At 42.8% G+C, this 14,889-nt stretch overlaps 1 protein-coding gene and 2 long non-coding RNA genes across 4 annotated transcripts; 1 reads left to right on the top strand and 2 right to left on the bottom strand.

Annotated features, from left to right (window-relative positions):
* Positions 1-1,002: 1,002 nt before the first annotated feature.
* rbm41 (RNA binding motif protein 41) lies at positions 1,003-12,543 on the bottom strand. Its single transcript, XM_063203119.1, has 7 exons — positions 12,470-12,543; positions 11,098-11,214; positions 4,738-4,951; positions 4,274-4,478; positions 2,969-3,486; positions 2,246-2,393; positions 1,003-1,348 (listed from the first exon to the last, which is right to left on the bottom strand). Exons 1-7 carry the CDS (start codon positions 12,475-12,477, stop codon positions 1,152-1,154), a joined length of 1,407 nt encoding a protein of 468 aa, XP_063059189.1. The 5' UTR covers positions 12,478-12,543; the 3' UTR covers positions 1,003-1,151.
* Positions 6,140-7,114, top strand: LOC134452635 (uncharacterized). The gene is made up of 2 exons (XR_010035492.1): positions 6,140-6,443; positions 6,909-7,114. It is a non-coding gene; the product is annotated as an uncharacterized LOC134452635 (long non-coding RNA).
* Positions 7,930-10,745, bottom strand: LOC134452634 (uncharacterized). 2 transcript variants are annotated; one of them, XR_010035491.1, is made up of 5 exons: positions 10,196-10,745; positions 9,545-9,597; positions 8,859-9,039; positions 8,387-8,482; positions 7,930-8,051 (listed from the first exon to the last, which is right to left on the bottom strand). It is a non-coding gene; the product is annotated as an uncharacterized LOC134452634 (long non-coding RNA). The 2 variants fall into 2 exon arrangements; XR_010035490.1 differs by lacking the exon at positions 10,196-10,745 and having other exon boundaries at positions 9,545-10,106.
* Positions 12,544-14,889: the final 2,346 nt, after the last annotated feature.

Below are 14,889 nucleotides of genomic sequence, written 5' to 3'. Positions count from 1 at the left end.
TAGTGTTATCTTTAGAGATGCACCGGATCCTGATTTTTAGGACCACTGCTTAAGATCCTGCCGGATCCGGAAATGGATACCGGATCCTACGAAAGGGTTGAGACACATTGCCTACTCGCACACGTTGGCCCTTTTTATTACGTTGGCTCAAACTATTTTGAATGAAAAGCCTCGGCTACCGGATCCTGGATCCTGGAACCGGATCCGGATCCTGTGAAAAACCCTATTATCCTGCCGGATCCGGATCCAGAACCGGATCCGGTGCATCTCTAGTTATCTTAGTCTTGCCTGTAATTCAGGTCCAGGTCAGGTCCTTTAACACCTCGTCAGGAGCATTTTTCGATGCAAATGGTTGAAGACAGTGAGCATACATGTTCACTGCAGCCATTTAAGAAAGTAGAAATGTAAACTGCCAAGAGTTTACCAAGGCTGCATCTGACAAAAATGAAGACTACTGGAACGCTATACTCTGGAGTGATGAGTCCAAGATTAATCTTTTTAGAGCTGATGGCATCAAAACTGTATGGTGTTGAATATGCAGAATACAAAGAAAATACATGTTGCCTACAGTGAAACGTGGTTGGGACAGAGCCCTTAGGAGGGGTTGTCTGAGTAGAACATTTCAAATAATTACATTTTACACCTTTGATAAATGTTTTAAGACTTATTTTAAGACCTACATTTAGGGATATGGAATTTCAGACATTTTGACATTTCAGACCTGGGGGGCGATGCTGTTTTGGCTCTGTTCCTAACTGCACTGAATTAATTAATTTAACTGGCTGGAGTCACTGTGTGGAAGACTGGTGCTAGGGAGGATGAGCTGGGTAAGGGGCCTGGCTGGAGCAAACGTGTGGCAGCTGGGCTGTCTCCTTTGGCCACACAGTAAACAGACAACATACTCCGGTAAACATACTCAGCTGTTATTCAAGACGGCTGTCCATCTGTCCTGGTTAAAGCCAGATACAACACGAGCATAAGGGCGGAAATCCTTATTATAATACATTATAATTTATTTACATTAAACACTTTTACATACAATATTATATACAATTTATACATAAAAATAATAATAAACTGAAACACAGAAGTTTGTTCACTATGTAAACGGCTGCTTGAATCATCCATTCTTCAGCTGTATTTACTGCCAGTCATACAGGAGCATTTGGCTGGATAATTTCTTTCTTGTCAAAGTTGTTTATCGTGACCTGCTTACTGTGCCCTTCAGCTTGTTGCATGCTTGTGTTCTCTTGATCCCTCTTCTCTCTGCCAAACTCAATCACCAGCGGTTTGTCCAGTAGGCGATAGCCATGCAAGAGTTCCAAAGCTGCTTTTGCACTTTCTGTATCTAAATAAAAGAAATGTTAAATGTGTAAGATTTTCCTTTCACAGAGAAATGGAGAGACAGTGAAAAGACGATTTGAAATGAAAAGTTCAGGGCTATGTACTATGTCCCAAAGTAAATAATTTAAGATGGCAGACGAATATACGTAGAGGTTCACCCACCCTAATGGAAGCCAAAGGAACACTTGAAAATGGAGGTGGTGGTGGTGGTAAATATTCATGAAAGAGGTCAGGAGTATTGTGGCCAGGCCAGGGTTTTGAACCGGAATATTTTTGTTCATTCAATAGTATTTTAACATTTCTGTTTTGTGGTTTCACCCAAAAAATAATATTTGCAAATTGGTCAGAAACAACATAAAACAAAATTGCTCCTGAACCGGTTAATTATGTTTGGGGGGGAGGAGGGATAATTTTCTAGCCTGGTCCTGACCATCCCATAATACTACCATTTAATTTCGTATTCATGGTCTGGAGGTTGTTTGATCTCACTTCATTGCAGGAAGCAGGAAGGACATTTTTGGAAAAAATCAGGATTTAACTTATAAGTTGTTGAACAAACATGTCTGACATTTATCTATGGCGATGTAGTACACGTTCAACAGACATGTCTGACAGAACATCCTACCGTAGGATAAAATTACAATGTAGGACCGTTTGTCAGAACACCGGCGTAAATCCTACCAGTCAACATCGCTCCACAGAAAACAAGTACCAGACGTAGTGCGGAGCCAAGTCTCTTGGCGGAAGTACGTAGGATGGTGCGCGAGGCTAATAATTTTCTACTTTGACCCATCTTAATTGCTACTTAAATTATGAGGCTATGCACCCTCCCACCAAAGGTGCTGAATATATTCTTCATTTCTTCATGTGTGTTCAATGGGGCTGTGGTGCAGAGACCCACCTGCCAGCGTGATGAAGGCCTGACCCTTGAGCCTGCCGGTGAGGAGGCGGTAGAGGATGGGCGGCCTCTCGGACTGCTGGAACCGGGAGAACAGGGACACCAGCTGAGCCACGGTGGCACGCGGGCTCAGGTTCTTCACACACAGCACCTGTTGGTACCAGCAAAGAATGACATACAGCTTCGTTTTGCGCTCCCAATTTTATTGATCAGTGTCCTAGGGTCTCTTGAAAGGCGCTTTAAATCAAAATTACTATTATTATTACTACTATTACTATCATCATCATTAGTGGAACCACACCCAAAGCTACCTGTGGCCAAGTGTTCAGTGTTGTTGTGGATGTGATAAAGAGGTTTCTTTAGAGACAGTGATTCAACACATGCATTATAAGTAAAAGAAAGTGTATGGGCAACAGTTAGGTGGCCCATACCCCTTTGGACTTTAGCACTCGCAACTGCTACCAAAATAATGGCACTAATTGCAACAGTGGATTATAAAGTGAATGGGTCAATTAAATGTTTTGGTCTCAGACATCAGGTGGTGCCACCACAGCTAATTCCCATACATTCATTAGCAATTGCTAATTAATGTACTGCAATGAATATGCTTCTCATATAATTGACAAAAATCTCCCAAAAATGCATTTAATCCATACACTCGTGGGGTTAGCTGTGGTTGCACCATCCTGATGTATGCTACTAAACGCCATTGACCCGAATACTGACATTAGACGGCTGTCCGGACTGGTAATTCTGGAAGCGAGGGATGCTTCTGATCTTCTCCTCCGTCTCCTTGTTCTGCAGTATGTCCTCCTCTGGAACGAGCTCCACTTGTCCCGTAACAGTCATGGGCCCCATGGGCCGTGACCCAGCGCTGAGTTGCTGAGGGCGCAAAGCACCAATCAACTGGCTCACATCCATCTTCTTGTTTACAACCGAAACCGGAGTCATTTTTTGGCTGTTGTTGTCCTCAGTCCTGAGTGGAGGATGACTGGCTGCATTGTCCTGACTTGATGATGTTGATTGGCCTAAACATCTGTCAGTCACTACCACAGAGGAGCTGGATTGCGTCCTGGTGTGGGTGTCAGTGGAGGAGTGTTCTTGGTCAATGACGGGTGTGGACTCTGTGGGACTGTCTGCTTTAGCTGGTTCGTCTCTATCTGCCTCTTTCAGGAAGTCCTTGTATAGCATGTGCATGCTGTCAGGTGCTGCAGACCCAGACTGCTCAGAGCCAGGCTCCTCTTCTACGAGACAAAACATTCATGTTCAAGACAGCACAAATTAGTTGTAAATTCCATAGTTGTTCCTCACGCTGCACAAAAAGGACAGAACAAAAAAACTAAACAAAACAAAACAATAAAAACACCATGGGGGCAGCGTGGCTCAATGAGCCAAGCGGCGACCTGGGTTTGCTTCCGACCCCAGCTTCTTTGACGATCCTTCCTCTCAGACTCTCTCCCACTCATTTTCTGTCACACTCTATGACTGTTCTGTTCTAAATAAAGGTACAATAGCCCAACACATATCTTATATTATATATAAAAAAGTCAATGGTAGCGTAAGCGTAATACAACTGCGTGTTGCAATTGGCAACTGTAATTCTCCTTTTAAGTATTTTCAAAGTTCATGCTTGGACAATCTTCATCTTATAGTATTGCAAGTACTGTATCTAACACTTTTATCTAAAGCTGCAGTTGTTTATGTTCCGGGTTCTACAGCCTCAAGGGCACTTAAGCACTGGGTGAAGGTGTGGCGATCACTCACATTCTTCCTACTGAACACGCCAGTCAAGGATGGGGTTGTGGGGACCACAAACACCAGTATTTGTTTTTAATGTTCTTTTTACGTTAACAAATCATGCCCCAATTGGAGTATAGAGAATATTCAAAGGGGCTGAAAAAAAATGCAACATCATCCAGAACTTACAAGTTAAGAGTAGTGTGAGCAATACAACTGCACTTTGAAGTAGGCGGGAATCCTCCTTAAACCCACCTTGATGGTAGAGGAAAAAAATGCCAACCCTATACCCACCTTGATGGTAGAGGGCAGAGAGGAACCCCTGGCGGTCAGTGCCTTGGAACAGGGCCTTCTCGATCTCCATCTCCCGCCTGGAGAGCGGCCGGCTGGCGGACAGGCGCTGGGGCTGGGCCAGCAGGCGGTTGCGGGCCTCTATCTTGTCCTGGATGACCTGGAGTCGCTGACTCCTCACCTCCGGGTCCATACACACTCCCCGAGCCTGGAGGAGATATGCAGTAGTATATGGAGTCATGTTTGCACACAGACACACACACACACACACAAACACGTTCATACACCACACCAATCGGCGGATACACCCAGCACAGAAGCACAAGCGATACAATGTACATGTGGAAATCATTAGACTTCATACATTGCTTTTTTTGCATTTTGTTTGCTGGGACTCAAAACATAATCGATTAAACATAAGCAGTTTGTGTACATAGTTGAAGTGTCATTGCCAACAACAGTGTTACCGTCTCAGGTGCTGCAGAGGCAGTCTCGGTTTTGTCCTTGCTTTTCCACAACTGAATCTCCCTGTCAGTGAGTCCCTGTTCTCTCATGCCGGCCAGCTCCATCTCTTTGCTCTGCAGTGCCTGGAACTGTGACAGGCTCTTCACCCCCGCTGCCTGCTCGCCAAAGGGTTTGTAGTAGGCGGCGGGAGCAAAGCATTGTCTCTTGGCAAAACAGCTGAGAAATGACAAGACATAAAAAAGCCTTAAAACTTGAACTAACTAACTAACCTGTAATGGCTGATACAGTGGCATTACAGCAGTGTTATGATGTTGACTGCTTGTGTACTTACTTCTCAGGTTTAAAATGGGTAGTAGTCTCAGCTTACCCATGTGTTCAGAGTGTTGTGTTTGTTTACAAATATATTGTAGTATATTTTGCTACAACGAACATACACATTTGGACGTGTGTAGAAATCTAACATTTGCTGAGTCAAATGTGTTACTAAGCTTACGTGTCCTTGATCAATAGCTGGGGAGTAAGTTATGCCAGGAACCTGGCTAGTAGTAAACCAGGTTAAATTAACCTTGGTTAATCATCTAATACAAGAGCCCAGAGATCTTATTTTCTTTACTAAATGACAACTGTGGGTCATCTATTTTTTTACCACTTCATGCAGGTTAACTTTATGGAAAGTCAAGAATAAAAATAAATATATTTGTAAAAATATGAGTCATAAATAACAAAAATGATTTAAAAAAATCACCAAAGAAAAGCATTAGAGAAAATATACCATGCATTTGGAAAATGGAAATGGAAAATAATAATGAATAATTAATTGGAAAATAATAATGAATAATTAATTTTTAATTAAGTCATTTTTGGCTTTCCATATAACTTAGCCAGGTTTTGACTTTAAAGATCGCCTCTCGACGTTATTTCATTAATACTACCGTGTTCCCAATTGTTATTGAATGTGTTACGCGTTGGTCCTGTTTTAAAAAACGTTCTGGTTGCTTTGTTTCAAGACGTTTTTGCAAGCTGGCAAGGTGGCTTGTGGAGAAACGAGAGAGTGTTCCGTGTTTCTCGTGGAAATGCGTCTCTGATTGGCTCACTCCTCCTGCTCTCGAAGAAACGCGTCTCTGATTGGCTCAGTCCTCCAGTTCTGGGAGAGAATGTAATGGGAAACAGAGTCGCCACTTCTCCGGGTGGTACTGCACTATAGGGGCGCCAACGGAGGCGTGCAGGCTCCATTCAGGGCTGTGCTCTTTCGACAGCGACCCCTAGGCGAGCTGCAGGCACGGAGCAACCAGAGTGAGCCGGCTTTATGTATGAGGCTTTGTGCTGTGTGTGTACCTGAGAGTAGCAATCAGCTGGTGGCTAAGCTAAGCTATGTTTCGGACCCACTGACGTGTATAACTGGACTGCGGAGTTCGATAGAACTCCATTCAACGGTTTTGAAGCAACCGCGGCTGATTTTCTTCCGCCCCAAAAATGCGGAAATATAATAATCACCTTGACAACGTTGAGCTACATTGCTGATAGGTCGACATCGCCGGCCAATCCACAAACAGACACTTAAAGACATGTCCCGCCCCTCCCACCCGAATATGACATGGCGTCCCCAGCAGAAATATTGAACCCACTTTTCAGCTGTGGAACTGGTCGACACAGAAACCCTTGATTGTCATAAAAACAGCAACACAAGTTCAAATGGAACTGGTGATCGGTAAGTATGGCAAATATACCATGCTATTAATAAAATGATACTTTGGGTTAACGAAACCTTGAAGAGCTTGTTATGATGACCATAATAATTTTAGCTTAGCATCTAACGTGAGCCAGCCGAGTGGCGAAAGACCTAGCTTACTATAAGTTACTTCACCACGTTGTAATGTAGCCGCAATTAAAGATAAATGGGAAGTTAGGCTACAAACAGAGCTGTACACAGAAAATGCAGATGTGTCTTTGGGGTCGGCGTACCGTTTGGCAAAACATAATCCATGTCAGCAATACTCAGTATCAACATTGCTTTTGTATGAGAGCTCAGAATGCTCCAATTTTCATGTTGTACATCTGCGTAAAATATTGTTTGGTTTGTGTCTGCCACACCAAGTTAATCCTCTACGGACATTTGTAAATAACTTTGAATGTTTGGGCATCAAATGACATGCAAAACCTTTCCGTTTGACAGACAAACCATGGACGCTGAAGAAAGGCTCCTCGACGCCAAGCTGTCATCCGGAAGATTGAAGATGAAGATTGCCGCGTCGAGCAGTCATCATGACCATTTTTTTGCTGATCCCCCCCAGTTTTTGAAAAGATTCAGAATACAAAATCACTCTTAGAAGTAGACGGTATGGTAAACAAACCAAAGTTAACACCTTTCAGTTAGTAAAACTGGCCTACAGTAGGCTATGACTAAACATCTGGGTGTTTTGTATGCTTGACATAAAGATTAAAATGAAATATTCACCCTTATGTTCAGCTTTTTAAACTTGCAAATCATGGAGTGGACATTCTTCCCCAAGCTTTTAAGAAATGCATTACTTCAATCACACAGTGTCTCCCAACTTCTTTTTTGTCTCATGTACCCCCTAAGCATTTTTGTCATACCATGAGTACCCCCTCCCTCATGCTCTAGTCTACTGTATATATTCCTCTATCCCAGTGGTTCCCAACCTTTTTCTTCAGGGACCCATATTTTTACCATTGTAAGCTTTGGTGACCCAATCATGCCAGCGCCCACGCGAGAGGGAGTCCCAGGCGAGAGGGAGTCCTGCGGAAACTCATTAGAAAATTGTATTCCTCAATTTGTCTTCAGTCAAATATAGAATGACTGTTTAATGTGTCGCTTACATTTTGTTGCCTCTATGCATATATCAGTTTAAAAGCTTTACTTTGTCATATATTCAACATGGGCTATATGGTATTAAAACGAAACCCCTTAAAATCAAGAGGGCTTCGCGACCCACTGTGGATCTTTGGCGACCCATAAGTTGGGTCCCGACCCATAGGTTAGGAACCACTGCTCTATCCCAATATGATTATGCTCCATACATTTCTTTTTATTGATACCTGCCAATGCATGTACCACCTGCATTGTGTTCACGTACCCCTAGTGGTACATGTACCCCTGGTTGGGAAACACCGATCTAAACAGTTGTAACAATAGTGTGTTAACCAATATTACAAATTAAACAAAATGTGCGGGCTGCTGTATATAAGCATTTATTAACTGTGTTTCATAATTGCAATGGTTTTTGAAGCTGGTTCTGCATATCGGATCCTCTGTGGTGGTAGGATGCAGGCAGTAGCGTACTGTGCACATCTTCAGCTGTAACGATAAATACAAATCTATTTTTAAAAAATAATTAATGTAACATTAACATAATTGAAGCATATCACTGGTATATATAGAGTAACTATAACATTTCAGTGTCTACAAATGTCTACATTTGTTTAAAAAGGAAAAACCCATGAACATCCTTCTCAAAAAAGTTTTGGGTGCAGGACTAACAAAGTCAAATGACAACTGAAAATTAAGTCTGCTCACCAAGCTCCTGTTTTACTTATTTAATGTGATGAGCTTGAAGTGCAGACTTGATTTTCAGTTTTCAAATGTCTTTATTGTCCCATTACATCTGCAGAAATATGGGGGTGTACACTCACTTGTGTAATACACTATAGATGTAAACAGAGACGTTGTCCAAGTCCTTGGTCATGTGATACCTGCTGCAGTGTACTCCACGTCTTCAGACCGCTCCGCTGTAAATAAAATAATGGCATATGAAGTGTGATGAGAATACGTCACCGTTTGATACACCAAAACCTTAGGTTCATGGGAAGAAAACACAATAGATAAGGAGATGGGCTGCTCATGTTTCAAAGCATGCTGCCTAATCAGTGAAAATCATGGGGTGGTAGTTTCATGGTGTGGGCATGCATATCTGTCAATAGAATTGGTACCCTTGTAATTATTGAAGATAGTGGCTACTGACAAATGCTAAGAGTTTACTACGCTTGATGTATACTTTTATCCAGTCCAATTACTTTTTGTCCCTTCAAATTGGGAGGCACATGTAAAAATAAGTGATAAGCTTTGGATGAAAGCATTGGCTGAGTGTAGTGTAATGTTACATACCGGGTACTATATATCATAGATGGCAGCAGGCTGGTCGGGTCCTCAGTTGTGCACTGGCAACAGTGGCTGGTCCTTGTCCGTGTCTCTATGGGGCCTCTTCTCAGGTCGGAGTGACAATCCTTGATGATGTTGACTATGGTGAGACCTGCTGGCGTGTAGCCTACTGTACATTTTCAGACATCTGTAAAGAAAATGATGACAAACGAAGGGTGATGAGAACAACATATATTTCATTACTCACAAGCAGGTAATTGGAGTGCTTCTGGGTCTTCACCTTTTTTCCTTGGTGCTCATCAGTGTAGAGGCTCTCAAACTTGGTCCAGGAAGACAGATGCTGAGGCACTCAAGGTTGCAATTCTTTAAAAAAAAACTTTTTTATTTGGCTACAATGCCTACGCGTTTCGGCCCTTATGGCCTTCTTCAGGGCGTATCAAGGATACAAGCTTGATACGCCCTGAAGAAGGCCATAAGGGCCGAAACGCGTAGGCATTGTAGCCAAATAAAAAAGTAAAAAAATTGCAACCTTGAGTGCCTCAGCATCTGTCTTCCTGGACTATATTTCATTACTATTTTATTACTAATATATAAACACATGCAGAGTAAGCAGATGATGGTGTTAGCTTTACATTGGAAGGTCTCTGGTCTTAACTCAGGAGCATACTTTAAAGATTTGAAACTTTACTTACCTGACAGTGAGTCCTGGCTCTGTTTTCCAGGTGAAGTGTGGTTTGTTGTTTGCCTACAGAATGAAACCATGTCACATGAGGATGGGGAAATGTTTACTACACAATGCACTCGTCAGTAGGCCTACAATTAAACATTAATGACACAATTTGCATTACACTATGCACTCGTCACTCAGTACAGTCAACATTAATGACGCAATTTGCATACTGAAAACGAACGTACCAATGACCATCATTTCATCACCAACTAGCAACTTGGCAATTTGGCAACACAGAAACAAACAATATTTAACAGTTGACGGAGGAACACAGCTAGACTACGTTGCTTTTCCGATGTGGCCACTGGCCAGCATAGTGCCAGAATGGTAGTGAAATGTTTACTCATCTTGATGTAAGGACTTGGCTACGGTACGGAAGGAGGGAATTACACCTGACGCACGCCAAACAGACACATTTTGCTTTCAAAAGCAATGGCATTCAAATTATAATTAAGTTACTTGACAAGCCGACAGATCATCAAACACTGAAAGATCAGCATGCTGCCTTGGGCTAATAACAAGCTAGCATTGTTGTACGTGTTTGTTTAACAAAGCTCAGTCATTTTGGTCAATCAGCCACGTATAGGCCTATACATGTTTTTATTTTACTTACCAAAACTGCAGAGGTCCTTACAGAGTACGGAGAAGTACATCCAAAAGTACAACAACGCATATTTGTGGAGAAAGTGTACCAAAATTAAATAACCCAATCGCAGTAATGAAGCTGTTGAAAGCAGAGCTGGTTGAAAGTAATGCAGCAGGGAGGGAGGGGGCTTCCCCTGGAGACGCCGCGAGACTCGCCCTTCTCCTTGACAACGGCCTGCCTGTCAATCAAAACAATAATTCTAAAGAATGGCAACTGCCAATCAACCCAAATAGCCATGCTCATTGGTCATTTAAACTATTTTAATAGCTTTCTTAAATAAAGGGTCAGCCCGAAAAAAATATCTGGGTTGTTTGGGAGGGAGGGGAGACTACCGTTTTAACGAAACAGGGCCGACTCGGCAAGAATTGCCTAGGAACTATATGGCTTCAAGTCCACCATAGAGATACATGGAAAAAGGCGCTCTACTTCCTTCTTCCGCCCAAAAATCGTCCCATGTCCCGCCCCCAGCCGTTGCTTCACAACACATCGAACATCCGCAGTCCAGTTATACTATACACGTCAGTGTTTTGGCCACCAGACGTTGCTTGTTTTGAAAACAAGCAGAAAAAAATTACTCGACATGTTTTTAGATAAATGGGTCGATATAAACCTTTGTGGGCAACGCCTTCTTTCGACGTGACGAAACACAGAAAGGCTTTCGTGATTCGCTCGTTTCTCTGCATTATTGATGTAAATTGGGAAACACCGGGAAACACAGCCAGGAGAGTTGACGCACCGCTATGAGAGCCTTGCAAGTGAGTTTAACTTGGGGTGACCGTCCGATCTTCGAAAGGAGTGAGTAAAACTGAGTTTTATCGGAAGTTGGCCTTTAACATGTTGTTGGAATACTCCCCTGATCCTGAGCTTACCGATCGATGTCAACGCCCGTGTCGAGCTGCTGAAGGAGGAGGCTGTGCAGCTGCCTCTGGCCCTCCGTCTCTTGCTCCTCAGGGACAGGGGCATCACTGCAGTCACGGCGGGTTATCCTTCAAACAATGAGTACAACTACATTCATTGGCGTGCACAGACATTTTGGGGGTTAGGTGCTTGAGGTGGGAGGCATATGAAATTTCCTTACTCGCCTACCTCTGTTCTATTCTATTCTATTATACATTGAGAAAAAAAAACCTTTCAAAAGGGCCTTTTTTTTGCCCAGTGAGGTAAAGGGGCAGGCAGGTGCTTTACACCAGTGGTTCTTAACCTGGGTTGCGCGGAATTTGGTTTGTGTTGAGGTTGTAACCAAAATTCTGCTAGTGAACAATATAATAAGGCCAAATTAAACCAAATGAAAACATGTTTTGGTCATTATGGTATTGATTAATGTTTTAAGCAAGAATCATTGTAATTATTCACTTAAATCATTTTTTTGTGCATATTCATGTGTAGAAGTTCGGGTTGGGGTTGCGCGGCTTGTCTTGGGCACAGGTAAGGCGGTGCTTTAAGAAAAAAAGGTTAAGAACCATTACCTTATCCCCGTTCACCACTATGACTACATTGATTGTGGGCTTAATCAAAAATCTGTCTGTCTGTGTGTATGTGTGTGTGTGTGTGTGTGTGTGTGTGTGTGTGTTGTGGGTTTGTTAATACAAACAATGGGCAACAGTGTGCCGTAACATACTATCTGGGTCCCCCGTATCAACTGGCTCACAGATCTGAATAGGAATAGTTCAGATCTGTGAACTGGCTACTCCAGATGATAGAAACACAGCGATTGGTCAAAACGAAAGTCTATCACTCCTGGTCTGAATGAGTGACATTTACTTACGATCAATCACCATTGCGTCTAACATCTGCAGTCGCCAGTTGTTTCGGACCAAGGTAGTCTTTCACACCGTACTGGATGAATAAGTTAGTGCGTCTTGCCATCAGCCTAGGCAGGGAGCCGCTTGGGGGTTAATAACAGCTCACATTTCACTATAGGGATGGCAAGAATTTTGTTTAAAACATTCATTTCTTTGATTTTTTGTTTGAGGCCCCAGCTGAGCCTAGAGTCGCCTCTGTGTATAGTTATATCGTTGAGGTGAGTGAGTAATACTCATTGCAGTAGATAGAACTGTCAATGGTAATACTACATGTGAAAGCCTAGCCACTGAGCTACTGTAGGCTAGAACAGTTCAGTTCAGTGGTAGCTACGGTGGCTTGCTCGGAACTCGGAAACATAGCGTTCAATGTTAAAGCAATTCTGTTAAGCAGTTATGGCGAAATACAAAAACCCCTTGACATATGTAACACAAGGCTCACCGCTTCATGTTTCTGCGCCTCCAGACCAAAACAAACGCACTTCCTGACGCAGAGGATTCTGGGAGGTTCGACTTCTTCTTTGAGGGCTGTAGTATGGTAGGAGAAATAGAGACACCCGGTGGGGGAAATGGGTACTGCAAGTGTCCTGACAGTGCTCGTGCCGAAAAGCGAGTCCCTGCCAGAACACGAGTGCCCTCATTGAAACCAATGGAACCCAATGACCAATTTTTCAGATATCTTTTACCCATTTTTGCAGACAATTTAAGATGAATAGCCCATCAATAAAGCATCTGCATTCCTTCTGGAAGTACCACAAAGAGCTGGTTACAATTTCAGTATTATTTCCATAAAAGAATCGAAGAATTGTCATAACAAATGTTACGGTTTCATTCAAATAGCTCATATTAAGTGGAGGACGAGTAATGTTTCATAAGCACATGTTTAGTTCATTAATTATGTAGTTAATTCTGCAAAAAAATAGTATAATTTTCTCTCAAAAAAAATTCATTGGTTTCAATGAGGGCACTCGTGTTCTGGCAGGGACTCACTTTTCGGCACGACAGTACCTCATGGTCACATCAGCCTCTGCTTTGAGGTGCCATTGTGCGCTGCCCCCTGTTGAGTATGTGGCTCACTCACCTTCTCCTCCATGTGTCCAGGCTGACAGGTGATCACCCCGTCGTTGGTAAAATAGTGCAGGGCTATGTACTGTAAAGTGTGGGACTGCTGATCGGAGTATGAATTCAGGAAGGGCCGGCCCAAGCTAAATTTCATCTGGGGGCCCCCACATACCACCACCTACTCAGCATTAGATGCTTCATACGCTTCATTTAGGCCTACTTGCACAAGTGAGGTGAAGAAGCTAAAGATGTTGCCTACAGTAGGTAGGCTGTCTGTAGATTGTGTGTAGTACCCACCATGCACTGCACTTCTTGGATGACTTACTGCCATTATGGTGATGTGGGGGCCCTAAGCCATGGTCATAAGCAACCGTATGGGCAGTGTAAACAATTGGACCAATATTTTGGTGAGCTAATGCTATGCTCACCTGTCACTTTCAGTGAGGGCAAAGTGCATAGTGCTCAAACTCTTACACGACACTGTGTACTAAAGACCCCAGTGCACTGTGAGCACTATACACTAACCGTCAGTCAGTGCACTGACAAAAGTGCTCGATATGAGACACAGGGCAAGTCTCGAAGAGATTTGAAAGTCGATGATACTAAGGCTAAGTGTGCAGGTCAGTGTGTGGATATGTCAGTGTAGGGGTAGTTGCGATTATTTAGTATTTAGCACAAGATTACCAAGTCTTTCTACATGTAAATGGTCTTTGTCGATTCACACATAGAAAGGATATTAAGTAATGTGGTGAGTCTGGTATAAAAAATGACAAAACAGATTTGCCCCAAAAGTTCTTTATTTCAAAAAAATAAAGCAGCCCAGATGGTTTTGGCTGGGGAGCTTTTTTTAAATTGCAGTTGGGTGGGGTTGGGGGGTTTGGGGGGAGGCGGGGTGTAGTTGTCAACCGTTCTGTTGTGTTCAAAATCAAAATAGAAATATTCAAAAATACCAAGTCAACACTTTTAAATATTAATTTTATACATTGAAAAGTGAATCAAGTTGAAATTTTGTCTTTATCCTGCTATTCTATCGGGTTGATTTGGACCCGAACACCACAAATGTCACTACTGATGATCATTTTTAATATTAGGGAAAAAAAAGATTAAACATTTTTTTGGATTGTTGTACTCCTATATCAACTGTAAGACATGGAGAACATAACTACTAATTGTATCACTTAAGGAAGTATAAAGAGCGAATTTGTTGAATTTTGTGATAGTTTTGGTGGTCAAAAATTAGTTGCTTATTAAACACCTGTCAAGCCAAAAAGATGAATAAATAAAAGAGTATTTCCATGGATATTAATACAAACTAAGCTACCTATGACATTAAAAAATGATGGGAAGTAATCTTTTTAGGTATTTTATGGCTGTATTTCTATCATGGGTCAGAAATGACCCGCAAACAGCAGCTTTTGAACACAACACAAGGGTTGGGGGGGAGGAGGGGGTCCCCCTGCTATTGCAGTTAGGGGTCGCAAGGACCATTTTTAAATGGGGGGGAGGGGGTTACATAGGGGCCACAAGGACCGTTTTGAAGGGGGGTGGGGTAATTTTTATAGTATTTTTTTCTGCAGATAGCAAGGGAGGTGCAGAGGGGCATGGGGGGTACATAAGGGCCACAAAAGGGCCGTTTGGAATGGGGTGGGGTGGGGGAGGTGGGGATGGGCAGAGGATAGTTTTTAAATGGCCCACAAGGACCATTTTAAATGGACGGGAGGGGGGGTGGGTGGGTGTTAGATGACAGAGGTGGGAGGTGGTGGGAGGGGTGGGCAGGTAGTAAGAGAGAGAGAGAGAGAG

The sequence above is a fragment of the Engraulis encrasicolus genome, chromosome 7, assembly GCF_034702125.1.
Source record: "Engraulis encrasicolus isolate BLACKSEA-1 chromosome 7, IST_EnEncr_1.0, whole genome shotgun sequence".
Lineage (NCBI taxonomy): Eukaryota > Metazoa > Chordata > Actinopteri > Clupeiformes > Engraulidae > Engraulis > Engraulis encrasicolus.
Note: the sequence above shows the minus strand (reverse complement) of the source record. Positions and strands in the feature narration are given on the sequence as shown.

Bases quoted from the DNA above. Each gene is read 5' to 3' on its own strand.
- rbm41 (XM_063203119.1), bottom strand. The intron at 4,952-11,097 runs GTAAGCTCAGGA...GTCATTTCTCAG, and splicing joins ACGGGCGTTGACATCGATCG to CTGTTTTGCCAAGAGACAAT. The intron at 4,479-4,737 runs GTAACACTGTTG...TATCTCCTCCAG, and splicing joins CCTCTGCAGCACCTGAGACG to GCTCGGGGAGTGTGTATGGA.